This window comes from Armigeres subalbatus, chromosome 2 (assembly GCF_024139115.2).
Source record: "Armigeres subalbatus isolate Guangzhou_Male chromosome 2, GZ_Asu_2, whole genome shotgun sequence".
In the NCBI taxonomy this organism is placed as follows: Eukaryota; Metazoa; Arthropoda; class Insecta; order Diptera; family Culicidae; genus Armigeres; species Armigeres subalbatus.
In genome coordinates this window covers 315,127,388-315,146,608 of record NC_085140.1, presented here as the reverse complement: position 1 = coordinate 315,146,608, position 19,221 = coordinate 315,127,388, and the positions used below count along the sequence as shown (strand labels likewise).

Below are 19,221 nucleotides of genomic sequence, written 5' to 3'. Positions count from 1 at the left end.
GATGCTTGGAAAAAATAATATTCGCATAGGGGGAAAGACGGCTTTGACAGGTTTTGTTCTATTATTGGTAGGGGGTTTTTGTCAACCAAATTTTATGAAATTTGGCCACAATATTATTTGATATGCAAAGAATGTTTAGGCCGAATTTGAGCCTAGTCAGTCATAAAAAAACCCTGCCAATAATAGAACAAAACCTGCCAAAGCCGTCTTTCCCCCTATCTATTAAAAATTAAGATTTTCAGGGCACTTTAGGGTTAAACAATAATAAAAAATACAAAATACAAAAAATAATTATTTTCTTTACAAATAACATGCACAAGATATCAATATCAATTCAATAGAAAATTTTCATTGAAATTCAGTCAGTACTGTTACAGGGACGTAGCTATTGAATTGTAGTTACTGATCTGGTTTTGCCATTCGCACGATTTGTCAGATTTTTCGCCATTTTATATATAAATAATATTGTATTAAAATAAGATTTATTTCTTTACTGTGCATTCATAGAAGGGCACTATACATATATTGTTGGTAAAATGGATTATTTGCGGGGTTTTGAGGTCAAAAAGGCACCAAAGTGCATTTTTCACATTTGCTGTAGAAATAAATACTGTTTTCAGATAATTGTTGATAATTAGGTCCAAACAATTAAACTGATATTGATAAATGTAGGTGAAAAAAATATCAATGAAGTAGTCTTTTTCACGATTGTTTTGTTTTGTAATTTGTTGGGTAAAAGGATTTTAACCGCTTCTGAATAGCACCGATGCAGATCTCTTCCAAACCCTACTGGAACACAACTAGACAAGAATAGTCATATTATTTAAGTGGTAATATGATGAAAAATAAGGAGGTGACGGGAAATAATCTTTATTCCTGCCTTTTCACAATAGGAAAACCCAGATTACTCCACCTAGCGGTGACGATGCCTTTCTCGATGCAATCGTTTTGTTCGCCTTAGTGTGATACACATCATAAATAATTGCCTACATTACGGCTCTTGCAAACGCTGTATAGCGAATCAACCAACCAAGCTTATATGGTTCAACACACCATTTTCTTCATAACTTTTGAACGCAATGACCGATCGTGATTTTACTCAATAACGATCAATCAGGGTTTGTCCCCCGTCGAATGCAACTTGTTGCGAAAACACCGGTTGAGAATTACTAAATGAAAAAGTGGCTAATGTTTTTTGGTTTTCGTGTGCACACACACACATACACACGGACTAACAGACATTTGTTCAGTACTTGACATACTTGAATCGATTGGTATATAACATCATGGGTCTTCGAGACTTCTATAAAAAGTTCGATTTTGGTGTGAAATGATAGCCTTTCGGTACAACTTTATTGTACGAGAAAGGCAAAAAGAAGGTTTCTTTGGCCAGAATTATGAATCATGCAATAAATGGTGGTATTCATCAGAAAAATATTTTTTTCTAGGCTTAAATGGGGTATGGGACCAATTTCCGCCATAGAATCGATTTTTGTCATATTCTATGGAGCCAACGGAATTTGGTCACTTTTTGGCTTGCAATAAGCCTATATGGTGCTGGATAAAATAATATAAGTCATATGAAGGTTTTAACACTATGTTCAGGTCACAGACAAGTTGACGCAGCACAGATTTTCTAAAATGATCAAAAAACAACTATTAGCTTCTGGTATTGAAAATTCGCTGAGTAGAACTTCTTAAATGATAGAAGATAGGAAGATAGAAAAGATTCAATAAGCGTCATATTGTGATATCAACACAATAGAATATCATTTATTTGATATTTAGATTTTTTTTGAACTTACAAAAGATATTGTGGCAAAGAGCAGCTTCAATTATGTAGTAATGTCAAAACTGTAAAATTTTAACCCCTTCTCTTCTCATACACTTTACTATTTTTACGGTATCCCAGCCAACTTCCTGTCGAAATGAATGTATTAGTAAGTTGCATATTCTGTATGGGTTGTTTCGTCAGACAATCATCTGTGTTTTAAATATTTCGTATCTTTTTTATTTTCTGGCTCGGAAAAAAGGATAAAGACAGTTTTCTGCGCCATTTTGTTTCGTCTCGTGGAGGCTTATTTCTTGCAAAAAGTAAAAAGTTGTGAACAAGAAATGAAAATGTTATTATCATAATTCAACTTATATTACTTTCGCAATTTAAAAAAATAATGGGTAATGTTTTAAACATAACCGCGAGTAGACGTAGGACTTGAATAATCGTAACGTATTTACATTTAACTTTTGAATTAATGAGGTTTGATTGGTATAGGTATTGGAAACGACAACATTCATACTATATAGAATAATTAGTGATTTGTTTTTTCAAAACTTCTAGAAATAAAACCAACATTTAAAAACATAATTAGCTTCGCTTTATTTCCAACTATTAAACCCTTATAAACTGATCAGTATTGTAGTTCTTTTTTTTTGCTAAGGAATCAGAACTGTAATGGTATAACCCTGTTTTAATGTACTTGTCGTTTAGTACCAACCACAACTTAACATATGGTCAGTCATATACCATAATTCATTCCCATCTCGGAATGATGTGGATTATTGAACCAATCACTTTCCCTGGGCTATTTTTATTATTCTTCATCCACCACCGCAGCGTCAGCCATCATCGGTGTCTAGCCGTGAGCTCCGAGCGATGCGATGGGCGATTGCATCGATCGTAACCAACACCACTGCATCCGACGATCACGACTCTTTTTTCACGCACACTCGCAGACTCACCGGGAGCTCTTCCACTGGCGACTGCATGCTGTGTAGGTAAAAAAATGCGAGAAAAAATGCGCGAGCATAAAGCACGTCAGTACGCGCTGCTGTCACAAACTGTAATGAATCTAGAGATGTCGTAAATTAATCGATTATTCCGATTAATCGATTCATCGTTGTAATAATCGATTAATTTTGAATCGATCATTACCTAACGATTAATCGATTCAATAATCGAGAGCGATCGAGAGTAATCGATTTGTTACTAATCGATTAATCAGGATTTTACGACATCATAAGGATGTCGCAAATTAATTGATTACTTCCATTAATCGATTCATCGTTGTAATAATCGATTAATTTTGAATCGATTATTATCCAACGATCAATCGATTCAATAATCGACAGGAATCGAGAGTAATCGATTAGTTACTAATCGATTAATCGGGATTTAACGACATCTCTAAATGAATCACACACGGAAGGCACTGCTTCTTTTATGTACAAATAAAATCTTGCGGTAGATCCGAAGGCACGTGGCAGTGCATTCTGATGTCCGTGTTAGGAATGCACGAGATTGATTATATATGAAATTTTTATTGGCCTTGACAAGAATTGAAATTTTCAATAGCTTATCATTAACAATCTTAACTTTCAATAAAGTTGGAAAATTGCTGGAGAGTGTCCGAGTCGATTGATATATAAATCTTAAAAATCCATCGAAAGATAAAGGCGCTAGTAACGTTCAAAATCTTCCCTTTCAGTGTAACGCTCTCGATTTCTAAAAATCTAAATGACACCCAGTATAGTAATGAAAGACGTAAGTCCTACGTCAAAAATGCCAAAAAAAAAAACAGCCCGGTGGTCTTCGAGAACAAGGGATGAGCTTGCGTAAAATCGGCATCAAGATTGGTAGGAGAAAGAATGTTGTACTCAAATATCTCCGGATGGGCAAAAAGTATGCCACGAAGAAGCGATCTGAACGCCCATCCATACCGCGAATCAAAAAGGGAATAAAACGGATGGCGATCCACGACAAGCTGTTATCGGCAGAGATTAAAGCGGAAATGGATTTGTCGGTTTCTGATCGTCGGATTCGTCAAATTTTAAACAATGATTTCTCGCTTAACTTTTCAAAAGGTCCTAAGTAACATTTTTTTCGTGAATTAATTTGAATAGCGCAATCAACAGAACAACATGAAAGCTATTGATTGCAGTATTCAAATTAATTCATGAAAAAAATGTTACTTAGGACCTTTTGAAAAGTTAAGCGAGATTTCAATGTTTCGTTTACATCAGCGACGCCTGTACCTATCAAAGCTTCTATCTTGTCGCAAGAAAGCGTGTTTTACGTCACCGAAAAGTATCGGTTTTGGGACGAAGGATCGTCAAACGTGGTTTTTAGTGACGAAAAGAAGTTTAACCTTGATGCACTATATGATTTTAGTAGCCGCTGGTATGATAAAAGGGGCAAGAGCGACCAAGAAAAGAGAAACGAAATATTGGCGGAGGAACGGTTATAATCTAGGCCGGTATTAGCTTGGCTGGTATCCTCCTTGGCTGGTTTAATTTCGACGCGGATGATTTCAGATATGTATTGCCAGCTTTTGGAAGAAGATCTCATTCCGTATTCCGAAAATGGAACGGATTATAACATGATGTTCCAACCAGATAATGTTGCCTGTCATGGCACCAAATCTACTAAAGAGTTTTTGAAGCATCATAACATCCCCGTATTGGAGTGGCCCGCCCGCAGCTCGGATCTCAATCCGATTGAGAACATTTGGGAGATGCTTTCACATAATGTTTTCAACCATGGAAGTACTTATGAAATGGCTGGCCAACTGTAAAGGGCTATTCGAGATGAATGGTTTAAAATGGGTCTGAATACATTGAAGAATTTCATAACTTCAATGCCTCGACGATTGGAAGAAGTTTTAATAAGAAAAGGCCATCGCACACATTATTGAGGACCATTATCGGTCGAAAGACCCTTAATAAAGTGTTTGTTTTTTGAAAAATTAATTTTGTTTTTATAGTTGTTTCCAACCCAAAAACTCCAAAATTGCGAGTACAGGTTTTTATATGTAATCAACTCAAGAAACAAAATGTGTATGTGTACAAGGTTTTAAATGAATATTGAACATTATATTCTGATATATTATTGCATGTCTTTATACTTATTTCCGGCCATGTACAGCCCTATGGGCGTTCGGGCGTATACGAGAAACGCAAAAATGGGCACCTTTTCAAATTCATGTATCTTACAAAATGGTGAATTTGGGCTGATTTTTATTCATGATCCTCAAAGCTTAAGAGTGCAACGGTGTACTGCATGATGTTTCACTGCGGGGTATTGCGGGGTACCAAACTTTTTTGTTCGTTAAATATTGCGTAAAAATATGCTTTTATAAAACTCCTAAAAACTAAATTCTGGATGGATCTATTATTACATTATCAAGCCTATTGCATAGATCTGTTTTGTTTTGTATAGATCTGTTTGTAATTATATATAAATATGTTACTTTTGAGACGAAAATATGGCAAAGCTGTCCGTTTTCCAAGAAAAACGTAAAAATGTGATTTCTAGGAGGGGGCAATTTGAACGCATAACCCCCCCTGAAAACCTAAAAATTCAAAACCGTCCTGATTATAGAAATACAGGTTATAAGCAGTGTATTAATCATATTTTACATACCCAAATCGAAAATTGGTCTTTTGGTAGTTTTGCTCACTACTTTATATGGGGCTATCCTATGGTGCTTTCTGCCAAAATTTCGCTGTTGAATAATGATTTTCTGGTTGCAAACGAGAAAGTCATATTGTATAATTTATTATTTGCCAATAATACTTCTTCTTCTTCTTTTTCTTCTTCTTCTTCTTATTGGCATTCCATCCCCACACTGCTTAGTGTTCATTAAGCACTTCCACAGTTTTTGTGAGGTTTCTAAGCCAGGTTACCATTTTTGTATTCGTATATCATGAGGCTAACACGATGATACTTTTATGCCCAGAGAAGTCGAGACAATTTCCAATCCGAAATTGCTAGACCGGCACCGGGAATCGAACCCAGCCACCCCCTGCATGGTCTTGCTTTGTAGCCGCGCGTCTTACCGCACGGCTAAGGAGGGCCAATAATACTATAAAACTAATAAATATTCATATATTATAAACAAAAACCAGGAGAACCTAAAAAGCCTTAATTTTCACACTTTTTTAATTAACAGTAAATTTATTTATATTCTCTAATGAGCTCTCCAAAAAAATCTTCCGAATTTTCGCTAAATTCCCGAGGAATTCTTCTCAGAAATTATTTTGAACTATCACTTAAATTCCAATACATTTTCCTCGAATTTTACCTGATTTTAGCCTAAACATTCCGGGTATTTTTAAAAAATAGACATTCAAAGTTTTTTCTGGACTCGATAAGTTCAACTCAATTTGCTGCTATTTTTTTCTTGTGAAAATTTACTGATATCTGATTTCAATTTACAGTACATATTAAAAAAAATATTCTCACGAAATTCACCAGAAATTTTCTCAATTTGCTGGAAGACTTATTTATAAATTTCTAAATTTGTTCCTCAAATGAAGAAACGAAACGAAAAAAAACTACTTGTCATAAGACGAGTTTGTACAATTCCATTTAATTCCACCACACTGAAGACGGTCTTACTGTTACTGTTATGTATCTGTCAAAGGTACAATCAAGTGGTACGGACTCAACTTATGACAAGTACCTGAAGACCGTCCACTAGCAGCTTAAAATAACTTTCCTAACAAAAAAACATCATCACACTTTTTTTCGGTTCAGAAGTCGAAAAAATAACCTTATGTGAAAAAAGGCTTTTTTTCATTTTTGGTCAAGAATGACGCATAAAACCAACTGGTATAATGCAATTCCAAACGCCGCAGGGCGGTTTGCTCTGGAAGGTTCTACATAAACCATATTCGCTGAAGTATTAATGATTTATTTATAAATTGCAAATTATTATGGAGATCAATGTCTGGCAACTTCCGCATTCCACTGAAAAGCCAAGTAAGTTAATTGACCTTATGCATTTTAACAAATTTTAAAATGAGTTTGATTTTTTCTTGATTGAAAATTTCGCTGCATCAGGTCAAGGCGAAAGTAAAACGTGAAGTTCTGGTTTTTTAAGATACATAAGTTTACCTTCCCAGATCTGCAAGGTCCTGAGTCAGTGTTGTGTATAAAAAACGTGCTGTTTTCGAAGATGTTTTAATTTTTTAATAAGTGCTTATCGATATTTGTTTTGACGAATCTATACAAAAAAGTTGTATTATTTTGGTCAGTCTGAAATGGAATGAATCGTATCCTTCATATGAGTCTATCGTTAAAATCAGGCAAAAAATCCATTGTGCGAACGATTGATTTTCTCAAAAATATTGATAATATTATTTGGTATGGAAAATTTGTATAATCTATATGGAAAAATCAAACTAGATGGTTAAACTTAAGTGATGTTGATGGATATCTTTACAAGTATTTTGTTGTATGAGTGATTCACAAGCCAATGATTACTAAGAACAGATCAATATTAACTCGTTAACATTTGAATACGTACCATCTTTATTCATTCCCATATTAAGACACTTCTTCAATCGACACGCTTGACATTGGTTCCGGTGTGCTTTGTCTACTGTACAGTTACCGGTTCCAGCCTGGCACCTGAAACAAGGAAAATTTACATTACTTTAGTACACTTTTCCACCACCCTACAAGTAAGAATGTGCATTATTAAATTGAAACCAGGATTACAATTGTCAAGCCGAAAACTCGGCATAATTGGATTGCACGCCCTCAGCACAAATTTCATTCCACGTAATCCCACACCACCATCTTTGCCGCCTCGCCGGTAGTCTCTTCAACGCAAATCATCAAAGTGACAGAAGTTAGAAAATTCTGCCATATGCATTAAAACGCCAAGGATTCGCTTGGCAAAAGCTAAATGAGATAGAGATAGGTAAGTTCAAGCATCCACCGTCGGTCGTCGTTGTCGGCGGAAAAGGACCGGAATCATCAACTGAAAAGCCGTCGCCGACCGAACCGTCGGAACCAACGAAAAGCAGCGGAACAGAACACCAGCACACCGCTACTTGAACTCATCCTAAACTCATCGACGCGACGAGACAGACAGCGGAGCGTACGCGAACGAAGGGGCGATCCTCAATTGAATAGATTTTTAATACCGGATCATCCTTTTGCATTTTGGTTTAATTTTCTCTTTCTCGTATTTGTTCTTTAGTCTTTTTGCCCTGTCAGTCAGTAGTCAGCCAGTCGAGGGTATGCGATTCAAAGCGAACCTTTTTGCTGATATCGGTCGATTTTCGGTTTGCTGGCCACCGCGACCCCTCTTTTATGGCGCTTGGCCGGACCATTCGATGACAGGACTGACAGTGGGTCACACGGGAAACAAATTGTTGGAGCATGTTTCAAACGAGCGGAATTTGATTTAATCTTTGGAATTTAGAACAATATAGTTAAGACAAAAGAATCCAGATCGAAGCAAGACACCATCATGTAATAATTGTTGGGAAAATTTTCCTTGAATAAAATACCTATTTATAGGTCAGTTATTTCAGTGAAATTGGTTTACACAAAATTCACGCATTTGTTCATCTGTTTAAACTCACTGAAAATCTGAAATTTAGTTAACAATCAGTTTTTCAGTTGAAATATTTGTGAGGAATTTAAATTCTTGGTGTCGTATTTTGGTCAGTAAACACCATACCAATTCGTAGAAATATGGCAAAATCTCGAAGTACGGTCCATAGTTGGCGGTGGTGGCGAATTCTCCAAATCCTATCAAAGCAAGAAGGGTACGAGGAAAATCAATGCACAAACACTCGCACAAAAATCGAGGAGCCATACAGAGCCCCGACTCAGCTCTATAGCAAAGCCAGAAACCACCATCACCATCCATCTGAGCTCGGCAGGCAGAACGACGACGTTAATTGGAATTGAAGTGTATACGGCAATCGGCACAGATCGGAACCGGAGCCAAACCACGTTCTGAACTTTGGAAGGGAACAACAGAGAGCATCATCCAAACGCTACAAGTTCAAATCATTTGTTCCTCTCCTCCGGCACAAGTTCGTTCCATCCATCCGGCGGCGGCGGGCGCATTAGAATGTCGTTCGTTCGTTGCCAGACATGGGGCTTGGTGAATGGTGGTGCTACTTTTGGCACTGGCGTTGATTGAATCGGATTGACTCGGAGAAACAGCACGCCATTGTTATCGACGACGACGAGGACGCCATGTTTTGTGATGCGCCGCCATCATCCCCGGGTGGATACGAACCGTATAAGGAGGGGGGAAGCGTGCGGAATGGGAACGGAAACCACTCTGCTTTCGTTCCGTGCCAAGGCGCAGACACCATTTTCATTCAAATTCAATAAAGTATGCGAAAGAGTCAAACGAGTTTGGGGTGTATAGATTTTTTTTAATGGAAATGTAGATTGGAGACACAAAGGCCACAAAATCAGATCACATCACATTGGAAATTATATTTCGAATACCAAACGAAGGTTGCTTGAAAATAAAACTTGGGAAGGAAACCGTTTCATATCTTTAAGTTTATTTAACCATGTTGGTTTCCTTTCTTCTATGTAAGTCTCTATGACAAACATATTCCTTATTCCAGAGGTGAGCCGACTAAGACCTGAAAGCCTCTCAAATAAAGACAATAATAATGTTTCTTATCATTATTTGATTAGGAAGTTTGATTAAGTGTGGTTTAAATTTTTGTTTCAAATTTGGAGCTGGATTTGCATTAAGATTCTAGATTGAATATGGATTTGGATTTGAAATCAAGTTTCTGTTTGGATTTGGTTGGGGTTTGGAATTCGGAATTGAATTAGAAACAGTATTCAGTTTTAGACTTAGGTCTGTATTTGGATTTGGCCTTGAAATCGAATTTGGGTCAGATTTGAAACTTAATTAAGATGAGAATCAGAATTCATATTTAGAATTGGATCTGGATTTAAATTAAGGCTTGAATTTGAAGATGTATCCGGATCTGAAAGGGATTACAGAATTACATTTGGATTCATATTTCAAATTGGATTTGGATTCGGAATCAGATTTAGATCAGGATTCGAATCTTGAACTGAATCGAAGATCTAATTTGGATTCGGATTTGTATTTACCTTTGAATCAAGATTCTCTTTTGGATTTAATAAGGAGGTGATTTTAGATTTTTAATCGGATTCGGATTTTAACCACACTCTTTATTTCGAACTAAATTTAAATGTGATTGTAATCTGAATCTAAGTTCAAATTTCTAGACTAAGATTGGGTTTCTTGCTTTCTTTGGATATGGATTCAAAATCAAATGTGGGGTAACTTATTGTTTAGGATTTGATGTTGTATTTAGTTTTGCTATCGGTTTTGTGTTCTGCATCCAATTGACTTAGTTATTAGGAATTTGAATTCCTAATTCAATCTGGTTCCAGTTTTGAAATATTGATTTCGTTATCGGAAGTATTGTTATCAGGTTTTGGATTGAAACTTGAATGTATGTATGCATTTCAATTCGCACATGAAATGTTATTGGATTAGATTCATGTTTTAATCACATTTTTCATATTGATTTGAATGAAATTTGGATATGGTATTTAATGGATTGGGATTTGGAAATTAAAATATATTTAGGCTTGAATTTGACTTCCACTTTGGAAAACAACCAACCATTAGAATACAGATTGTAACGTGCTCAAAGTTCATGTTTCGATTCGTGATCGGATAATGATTTGTATCTGAAACTGAAACATCAGTTTGAGATTTGGATTCAATCGTGGATTTGAATCTATGTATTTTCAATCAATTTGGACTTGAGATTTTGATTCGGAAATTAGCGTAATTTCTTCGATTAGCGTCAGGATTCGAACACGGATCTGTGTAAAGATTTGAATTTGAGTCATGATCTGGATTTAAATCTGGGGCTAGAACATGGTTCGATAGAAGATTTTTTAGTAGGGTAAACTGGGGTAAAATGCACCGACCTTTTGGCATTTTTGGTGGTGTGTCAGACACTGCCGGAAACATCACCAAAACGTCAAAGGGTCGTTTTGCCCCGGGGGTGCATATTACCCCAGTTTCCCCTAAATGGATGTTAGATTAGTTTCGAAATTTGATTCATTCAAAGTTAATCGCCTATGTTCCGGGTATTAAGCCACACGGAGTGGAAATTAACTACTATGTCTGATTTATTCATTTGCACAGCATGTGATAGATTTAGTTCGGAAAAGGTATTGGTGGGTAACCGCTCCCTTCGGTGGGGCTGATCTACGAAACCAATACGCTAGACAGGTGCTTAGGGGGCAGCAGGGACCATGTCCAAGGGCTTGACGACCCCTCCCCAGCTGTCTGTGAGTCAGGGAGAACTGCCTAGGGCGTGGTGGGATTTAGCAGTGGGCTCTGCTAAAATCCCTCCCAAAAAACCACAAGACTCTATCAAAGCGACTGTGTGCCGCTTCAAAAGCACAAGCCCAGGGAGTGCTACTGGCACATCAGGGTTGATACCAGTAAGACCCTGATTATGGCATCCTGGATACGTTTATTGGACTTGTATTTGGATATAGTTATGTTGTGAAGCGAGGGCTAGCAGTCTGACATTCTACTCTCTTAGTAGGGCCGGGTGACACCGACTCGAAACGGCGAGTGGGCTAATGGCTAGGCTGTCTTCCGTCCCATAAAACCGTGGCGGGCCTTGTAGCACGCTGCCCAATCCTGCCATCCAGTTTTGCCTACTGGGTGGGAGTAGGCTCAGATGCCCTTTCCTGACTTGCGCTGATATGGCTCTGAACACGCAAGTGTCAACTATCGCATGGCCTCCCTGCTTGCCACAAGGCAGGCATAGATAACCATGGGATCACTAAAGGCGACTACTCCAGTAGGATTCGGCGGTAGCCGCAAGGGGGACCCATACAGCAATGAGCATTGAACGTAATCAGTCTTTGGAGTTGGAGGTGACGGACCCCTTTGCCAAAAGGGGTCTAGCGAGGTCCCCTATTAAAGAGGGGGCGAGTGGAGTAACGGCTGCTGCTATTGGCAGTACCGAAGAGTCTCCAGTGGTGGTGGGAGTAGCCCTGCCTGCACGCCTGACGAGCCAAGACCAGGGATACGGGTGGTGGCCGAGCAACTCGACGAGATCATCGAGTTCGTAAGCGGCAGGCAGAACACCAACAAGGAGCTTAAGCAGAGCCTGTTGGTGCTCCGGCAAGCTGTTCGTGTCGCAAGACAAGAACAAGACGCTTATATCAGGCGTGTAGCGGCAGCAGAGAAGGTAGCCAAAGGTACGCAGACCAAGGCCCTCTCCTCCCCTAGCGGTGTTACTGCGGTGAAAGAGGCGACCGCCCTTACGGCCAGTGAGGGCAAGAAAACGCCAAGTTCGAAGCGACCCAAACGCGCTACCATTAAGGCGAAGCGTCGCCTAGATGGTGCACTGGAGCCTGAAGGTCGTGTGCCCAAGAAGGCAAAAGGCACTAGCCAGGCACAAGTTGCTGAGCCACAAGCTGGCCCCAGCCAGCCATCGGTACTCGTCGAAGGGGATGCGAATCCTTGGCAACTGGTCAGTAGGGTGCGTAAGTCAAACACCCCTCGACCTACGAAGAAGGTGAGAGACAGATGGTGATGGTGAAAACCGACAAGGACAAATACGCCGATGTCCTGCAATCGCTGCGAGCGGCCGATAGCCTATCGGCCCTGGGCCAGGATGTGCGCAGCGTTAGACGTACTAAGAACGGTGAAATGATCTTGGTACTGAAGCGTGGCGCGCAATCCAGCGGGGTGGCTTACAAAAAGCTTGCCCAGGAGGTCTTGGGTGACGGCGCTCAGGTCAGGTCGTTGGGTGCGGAAGTGACCCTCCAGTGTAAGCAGCTGGAAATATCCGCATAGCCGTGCACCATTAAAATATATTTTTTATTCCGGCGAAAATGACGTTTGTAAGCTGATTTTCGGTAAATTATTTGTTGATTTTCAGCTACTTATACAGGAATCTCAACAAAAACATGTTTTTTCTGGGACACGGGTGTGCGAACCTCGGTAAAAGTTTAACACTTAGCTGGGATCCCGAAGAAAACATTAAGTGTGTGACCCAATAAAATTGAAAGTTGATAAATTATTTAATTTTTCAGCCTATTTTAAGGCTTTTTCAGGTAAAAAAGTAGCTGATTCAGCCTGAATTGTTTGTTGGGGAACCAATAGATCCCTTGTTGTACAACGTATGCTCGGTCAAACAAAAGAATATTTGTTCAAACAACATGTACATGACATTTAACAATTCAAAAAATAAGGGAATTATTCTTCAGGAGTTCAAAGAATATTTCAGTCTGAAAATATTTCAGAACTTCTGAGTTTTATATAAATTTCTGTGTTTCAAATCAGCAAATTTTTCCAGAAATACTTCATACATTGATCATCAACATGTTTTATGAACGTTTTTGGATATTCCCACAAAAATTTTGTCGTAAATTCTTCAAGAAAGAGTATTTTTCAGCAGTTCCTTCAAGAATTCTCTAGGAAAAATTCCAGAAGAACTAGAGATATTTCTGAAAGAGTTCTTGAAGGAATTTTCGCGGATATTCTTGTAGGTATTCTTGAAAGAATTTTTGGAGAATTCTTGAAGAAATAAGAGGAAAGCGAGTAAGGTTTTCTTCGCAATTTTATTTCAATAAGAAGCTCTTCAAGATTTCCTGGACAATTTTCCGGAAGAATTCCATGGGAATTTTAAAAGGAATTCAGAAGTATTATCTGAAGAGATCTCGTAGTAATTTCTGTAGAGTTTGCGAAGTAATTTATGAAGCGTTCTTGGAGGAGTCTTCGGAGGAACTCCAGAGAGAATTCCAGGAGAAATTATATGAGTAATTATTTGAAAAGTTACAGGACCTCTCGTGGATTTCTTGAAAAAAAAACATCTGGAAGTATTCATGGGGAATTCATGGAGGAGCTTCCGAAGTGATTCCTGGAGGAACTTCCGGACAAATTCCTGGAGGAACTTCCGGAGGAATTCCTGGAGGAACTTCCGAAGTAATTCCTGGAGGAACTTCCGGAGGAATTCCTGGAGGAACTTCCAGAGGAGTTCCTGGAGGAACTTCCGGAGGAATTCCTGGAGGAACTTCCGAGGGATTCCTGGAGGAACTTCCGGAGGAATTCCTGGAGGAACTTCCGGAGGAATTCCTGGAGGAACGTACGGAGGAATTCCTGGAGGAACGTCCGGAGGAATTCCTGGAGGAACTTCCGGAGGAACTCCTACGAATTTTATTGGATAATAGGTATTTAAAGAAAAGTGTCACATGTAAACATAATAAATTAATACAAGCATAAAATATTCGCTTTCCTAATGCATCAACAATTGTCAAAGCCTGAGCACAGATATGTATAATTGTATGATTATAATAAAAACAAATCACTGGCTACAAAAATCTAGCAGAAGACTCAATACCTATGCAATCGGTACACGGTAAACTTAGCAAGTTATATTGTTTAACATTGAAAATATCGCATTTCAATCATTCTTAAGAGCTGAGCAGAATGGATACGTTTGCGTGCGTTTTGACAGTTTTCCCATGGCAAAGCTGTCAAAACGCACGCAAACGTATCCATTCTGCTCAGCTCTTTAAACTTAAACGCTCATTTTAGAGCGAAAACTTACGTGTTCTGTACTGTTGTTCCATTAGATGTATAGTTCGACCAATCTTAATGTATGACAGACCTACGTGGGCTGGACACATTTCCCGAATGTCGAAGAACATTCATCTATTTGGAAGATTTCGTATTGCTACTGGCATTTTAACAATACTTGATTCAATTACTATCGAAAAAAAGCACTATATATTTATTTCTATTTTGCAGCAAACTTGTATATGTATATGGGAAAAACCATACAATTTTAAAATTGGGCGTTTTCAAAATTTCACCGATGAAAGATTTTAAAACACCCTGTATCCTTTTCCTGGTGCTCTAAGCTTTCTTTTCGTGAGAAAACCACGGAGGTTCATGAAAGTGCGATAATATTCGCGTCTGGGGGCACCGTGGCACGTAGCCGAACTCTCGCAATACATTTGCAAAACTAACTCTCTCACATGTATTTTATACAATGCCAACCAAGTAGGATGATTATTTAGTATTCAATGCCGATCAATGAAAGAATGTAGAGGTTGAGGATCAAAGGCCGGATCTCGCGCAGCAACTCGAAACAGCGTTGCCGGAAGAGGGTAAGCTCGATGGGGCCATTTTGAGGACTGCCGGAGGACAGTTGAAGCAGCAATTAACGACGCATTGTAGAGCAAGATCGGGTTTGTGGAACGAAGTCGACGAAGCGACTGGAAGAAGTGTGGTGCGAGGAGATGGAACAGGGGGTCCCGTAGCGTAGTTGGCTACACGTTCGCCTTACAAGCGGATGGTCATGGATTCGATTCCCAGCCCCTCCACCAAACCCTCGTTAGTCATCGGATCCGCAGCCCATACGGCTAAGGAGAGCCTCGTCCCGCATAAGTTGGACTATGTACAGAACGACTTGACGAGCTTGAAGTGCAACCGAGGATGGAGGGATTTAGTCTCGAACCGTGTATTGTGACGTCAAATTGTTGATTCAGTATTATCTGTTTGAATGCAAGAAAAATAATTCAAATAAACTGGCCAATATTGAAAATTAATGAAAGTCCTTGAACTAGCTTAAATTCCATGAATCATGAATCGGAACAATTATTTAAAATGTAGGTTTTTCAGTTCATAGGGTATATGGCTCAAACCTTAGCATATTATGCTGTGGTTGAGCATATTTATTGTTGTACATCAGCATACATTGGAGCTCTAAACAATATTATGCCATCAGGCGACTTGCCTACTTTTGGTTGTTGCACCAGGTAGTGAAAAACAACGATAATTGCCCGCAATTTCTTATTTAAGCCATCAAAAGTGTCAAGCGAAATGGATAAAACTTTGGCTAATTTTCCCAATATTGGCTCTATTAGTGGATGCTGTTTTCAGCCCACTTGGGATAAGCGGCTGCTGATTTCGAACATACAGGAACATACGAAAGATAAAGATGGGTTGCTATTTGGTTGGTTGCAATTTTACTTACGTTGAACAAAGACAGCATGCAAACAAAAGCAGAAAATCAAAATACGTGCTCTCGTGGAGCGATGCTCTCGAGAGTTTTTTTTTTCCCAAAACGTAAACAATGCGTTAGGTGGGAATGCCGCAAAAACGCACCAACGGAGAAATTCAATTGTAAACTTTTTTTGACGTAAACTACGTCTAAGGGGAAGACTCGGATACAGGTGGACGAAAGAAAAGTTTCAAAATCGAAACCTTCACGAAATCGTGTAAGATATAGAACTTAAATAGCGTCTTTATCTTCCGATGGATTTTTGAGATTTATATATCAATCTACGCGGAAATTCTCTACCAATTTGTCAATTATATTGAAACTTTGGGTTAGGACGTTAAAATAGGGTATCGGATCATTTTGGCAGCACCCTCTTTTCTTGCCCGCAAGAGTCACGTTTCGGTCGTCGCCGTTCAGTGCAGTTGGCTTTTGGACTTTGCTTTTTGTGCGGTGTTTCGCACAAAAAGTAGAACAAAGGAGCCGGACCAGTGACCGCGGTCGAAACAAATGTAACGAAAATGCGTAATGTAGTGCATTGTATAAAAAGTGATGCAGATAGGGGCATGTTTGTGCAGGCATGAGACGTTCAATTGTTATCAATGCCAAAGCCCTTGCTAGTAATGCAATCATCGCAATTTAATTGCATAAACATGTTTATAGTTAAAAACGACTTTGGAAAAATGTCGAGCATTTTTTTGCAAATTGAAAACTAATAAGGCCGTTACACATATTTATTAAAAACTTGCGAAACAAATCCAGCTTTGTCCGGATGTTGAAAATGTCACAATGAACTATTTGCAGCACCGCACTCTTGATCATTTTTCGTCCGTTTGTTTTGTTTTCCTCAACAGCTGACCCAAAATAGTATTCTAATGATTTTTACATTTCCCCGTTAAATTCACCAACTTTTTGTATATACAAACCTTGTGGATCCCAAAACGAATCGATTAGGGAAAAAATCTTGCAAATCGATCAAGCCGTTCGCGAGTTAAATCGCCAGGAAGGAAATCTCATCTCATTTTTATTATATACACGCTTAAAATCAATAACACAGAGATGTGTTTTCATCACACAAAACGGACCTAATGTGGAACATCCCCTAGATGAGCGACAGTTACACAGGCACAAAAATGCCTCGTACGGTCGTGATAACGGTCCTTTTCAACATGTAAACGTTTGTACAGATTCCTTGTTTCATGAGGAACCAAATACTGTTTAAAATATTGAAATTCAAGCTTCAATAAAACCACACGAGCTATTTTTGTGGCTGTGTAACTATCGCTCATCTAGGGGATGTTCCGCATTAGGTCCGTTTTGTGTGATGCAAACACATCTCTGTGTTATTGATTTCAAGCGTGTAGAAGATTATGGTCTACGCAAGGTCAAGGTCTACTGGCCTCCGACTCTCTGCAAAGTCAAGTGGGAGGGGGTAATCTTCTTCTTCTTCTACTGAATCGAGCGGCGTGAAAATTTGAATGCAGAGGTCTTTGGGGCCGAGGAAAGTTCTTAAGATGGTTCGAGACCTCTCTCCTCTTTGAAACCTGGCTACTATACAAATGAAACACCAATTTCATCATAACTCCAGAGTGTATGTAATCAAGAGTGGCGACACTGTCAGAATTGGAACAGAATTCATCTGTCATTCCCATACAAAATCGTGTTCCAAACGAGCAGGAGACCTGTCAAATGCGGCACATGTCGCCACTCTTGATTACATACACTCTGCATAACTCGAGATCAAGCAAATGGAACCAAATCTGGCGTGTGGAGGAAAGAGGGGCTCCCATACAAATGAACCAAAAATTTCTGCATAACTCGAGAACTAATCAGAGAATAAATCAATTTTAGACAAAATAAAGTTCGTCGGGTCTGCTACTAAAAAATAAATATAAAAATGTTAAAAAAAATTGAATGAAAACTCCTCGGATTTGTTAAAGAATGTTTTGCAAATTCTCAAAATTTACCTGAATTTTTTTTGTTGCCCCTCAAATTGTTATTTTTAAGCAAAACAATCCGAAGGGGGGGGGGCTTATTTTAAAAGATATTTATATCGGCCTAATAATATTTTGTCCAATTAAATGCGCGCCTGAATCAGAAGGATTTAACTTTGATTCAGGAAGTGTTATTACAGGAATGAATCATGCGGTACTTATTGTACACGACAAAAGCTTCGGAACGCATACGTTCTTGAAACGGGCTATATGAGTTACAATAGAGTTATCACCTTCTTGATCCCTGATTCAAAAGTCTTGCAATGATATTAATAAAATGGTTGCACGAATATTTTATCCATAGTGACACTCAGTGTTGGTAGAATCATACTCAAATCTGAATCATCGAGGTTTCATGCACGAGCAAACTCACCTGCGATTCTGCAGGGGAGCATCGCAGCTTGAGTTTCTCGGCCAGAAGCGCATCGCGTCGCTCACTCACCGAAATATGATTTCGTTTTAAAAAGCGTCAAAATGCAATCGAGGCGTATGTTAGCCATTGTTTTAGAAGATGCATTCAATGCATTCAACAATGAAGAACACGTAAATATCATGCAATGATGCAAATTGTGATTCGAATCATGAGCAAATCTCTGGGCCATGATTCTGATGGGATTTGACTCACGCATGGTTTGAATCGCCGATGAGATTTGAGATTTTGAGATTTTACCAACACTTGTGACACTGCCAGACAGTGGGAGTTAGATTGTAATAACACACCCTCTTTTCCTGTCCGCAACGTTTACTACTCGCGCGCATCACCACCAAATTAATTGGGTTTTGGTACATGATTGACATTTTATGATTTCTAGTGATGCACGAAAAACAAGATATGCATATGATTGGAATGTTTCTGAATAATAAAAGATGCAAACGGAAAATATTTCTATTGAAATATTTCATCAAATGCTTCAAAAACCAAATGTAGGCAATTCGGATCCAAGAAAGGCATCATTACCACTGATGAATAAATTTTGCTTTTCACAGTAAATTTTTTAAACAATTGTCGTATCCAACAAATTTTCATATCTTAAGATACGCTAGTTTTGTTCGAAACCAGTGGCATAAGTAATCAAATGAATTTTCTAAAAATATTCATGTATGATGGCACTACAATCCTCAATGAACAAACTGTCTTACGTAGTTTACGTTGGGCGGTTGTGTCTTGTACATAACCCTTCTGATTTTTTTAGACAATTACTTGCTTATTATTTTGCATGAACAGCTAGAACTCTGCCTCCTATCTGATATTATTACGTCCAGATACATAATTACAATGATTTGATGCTTATTTTGACCCGGCATACATTGATGGTTTTAGTTTAGTAAGCGCGTCTAACACCACTCCTCTCTATATCGATCAGCTGTTGTGAAT

At 38.7% G+C, this 19,221-nt stretch overlaps 1 protein-coding gene across 2 annotated transcripts in view; it reads right to left on the bottom strand.

Annotated features, from left to right (window-relative positions):
* LOC134212632 (photoreceptor-specific nuclear receptor-like) overlaps window positions 1–19,221 on the bottom strand; it is a 115,716-nt gene that overhangs the window by 44,100 nt on the left and 52,395 nt on the right. For both annotated transcript variants that reach the window (XM_062690648.1, XM_062690649.1), the window contains exon 4: window positions 7,308–7,411. In XM_062690648.1, the coding sequence (XP_062546632.1) occupies window positions 7,308–7,411 (104 nt within the window). The remainder of the gene's footprint in view (window positions 1–7,307; window positions 7,412–19,221) is intronic.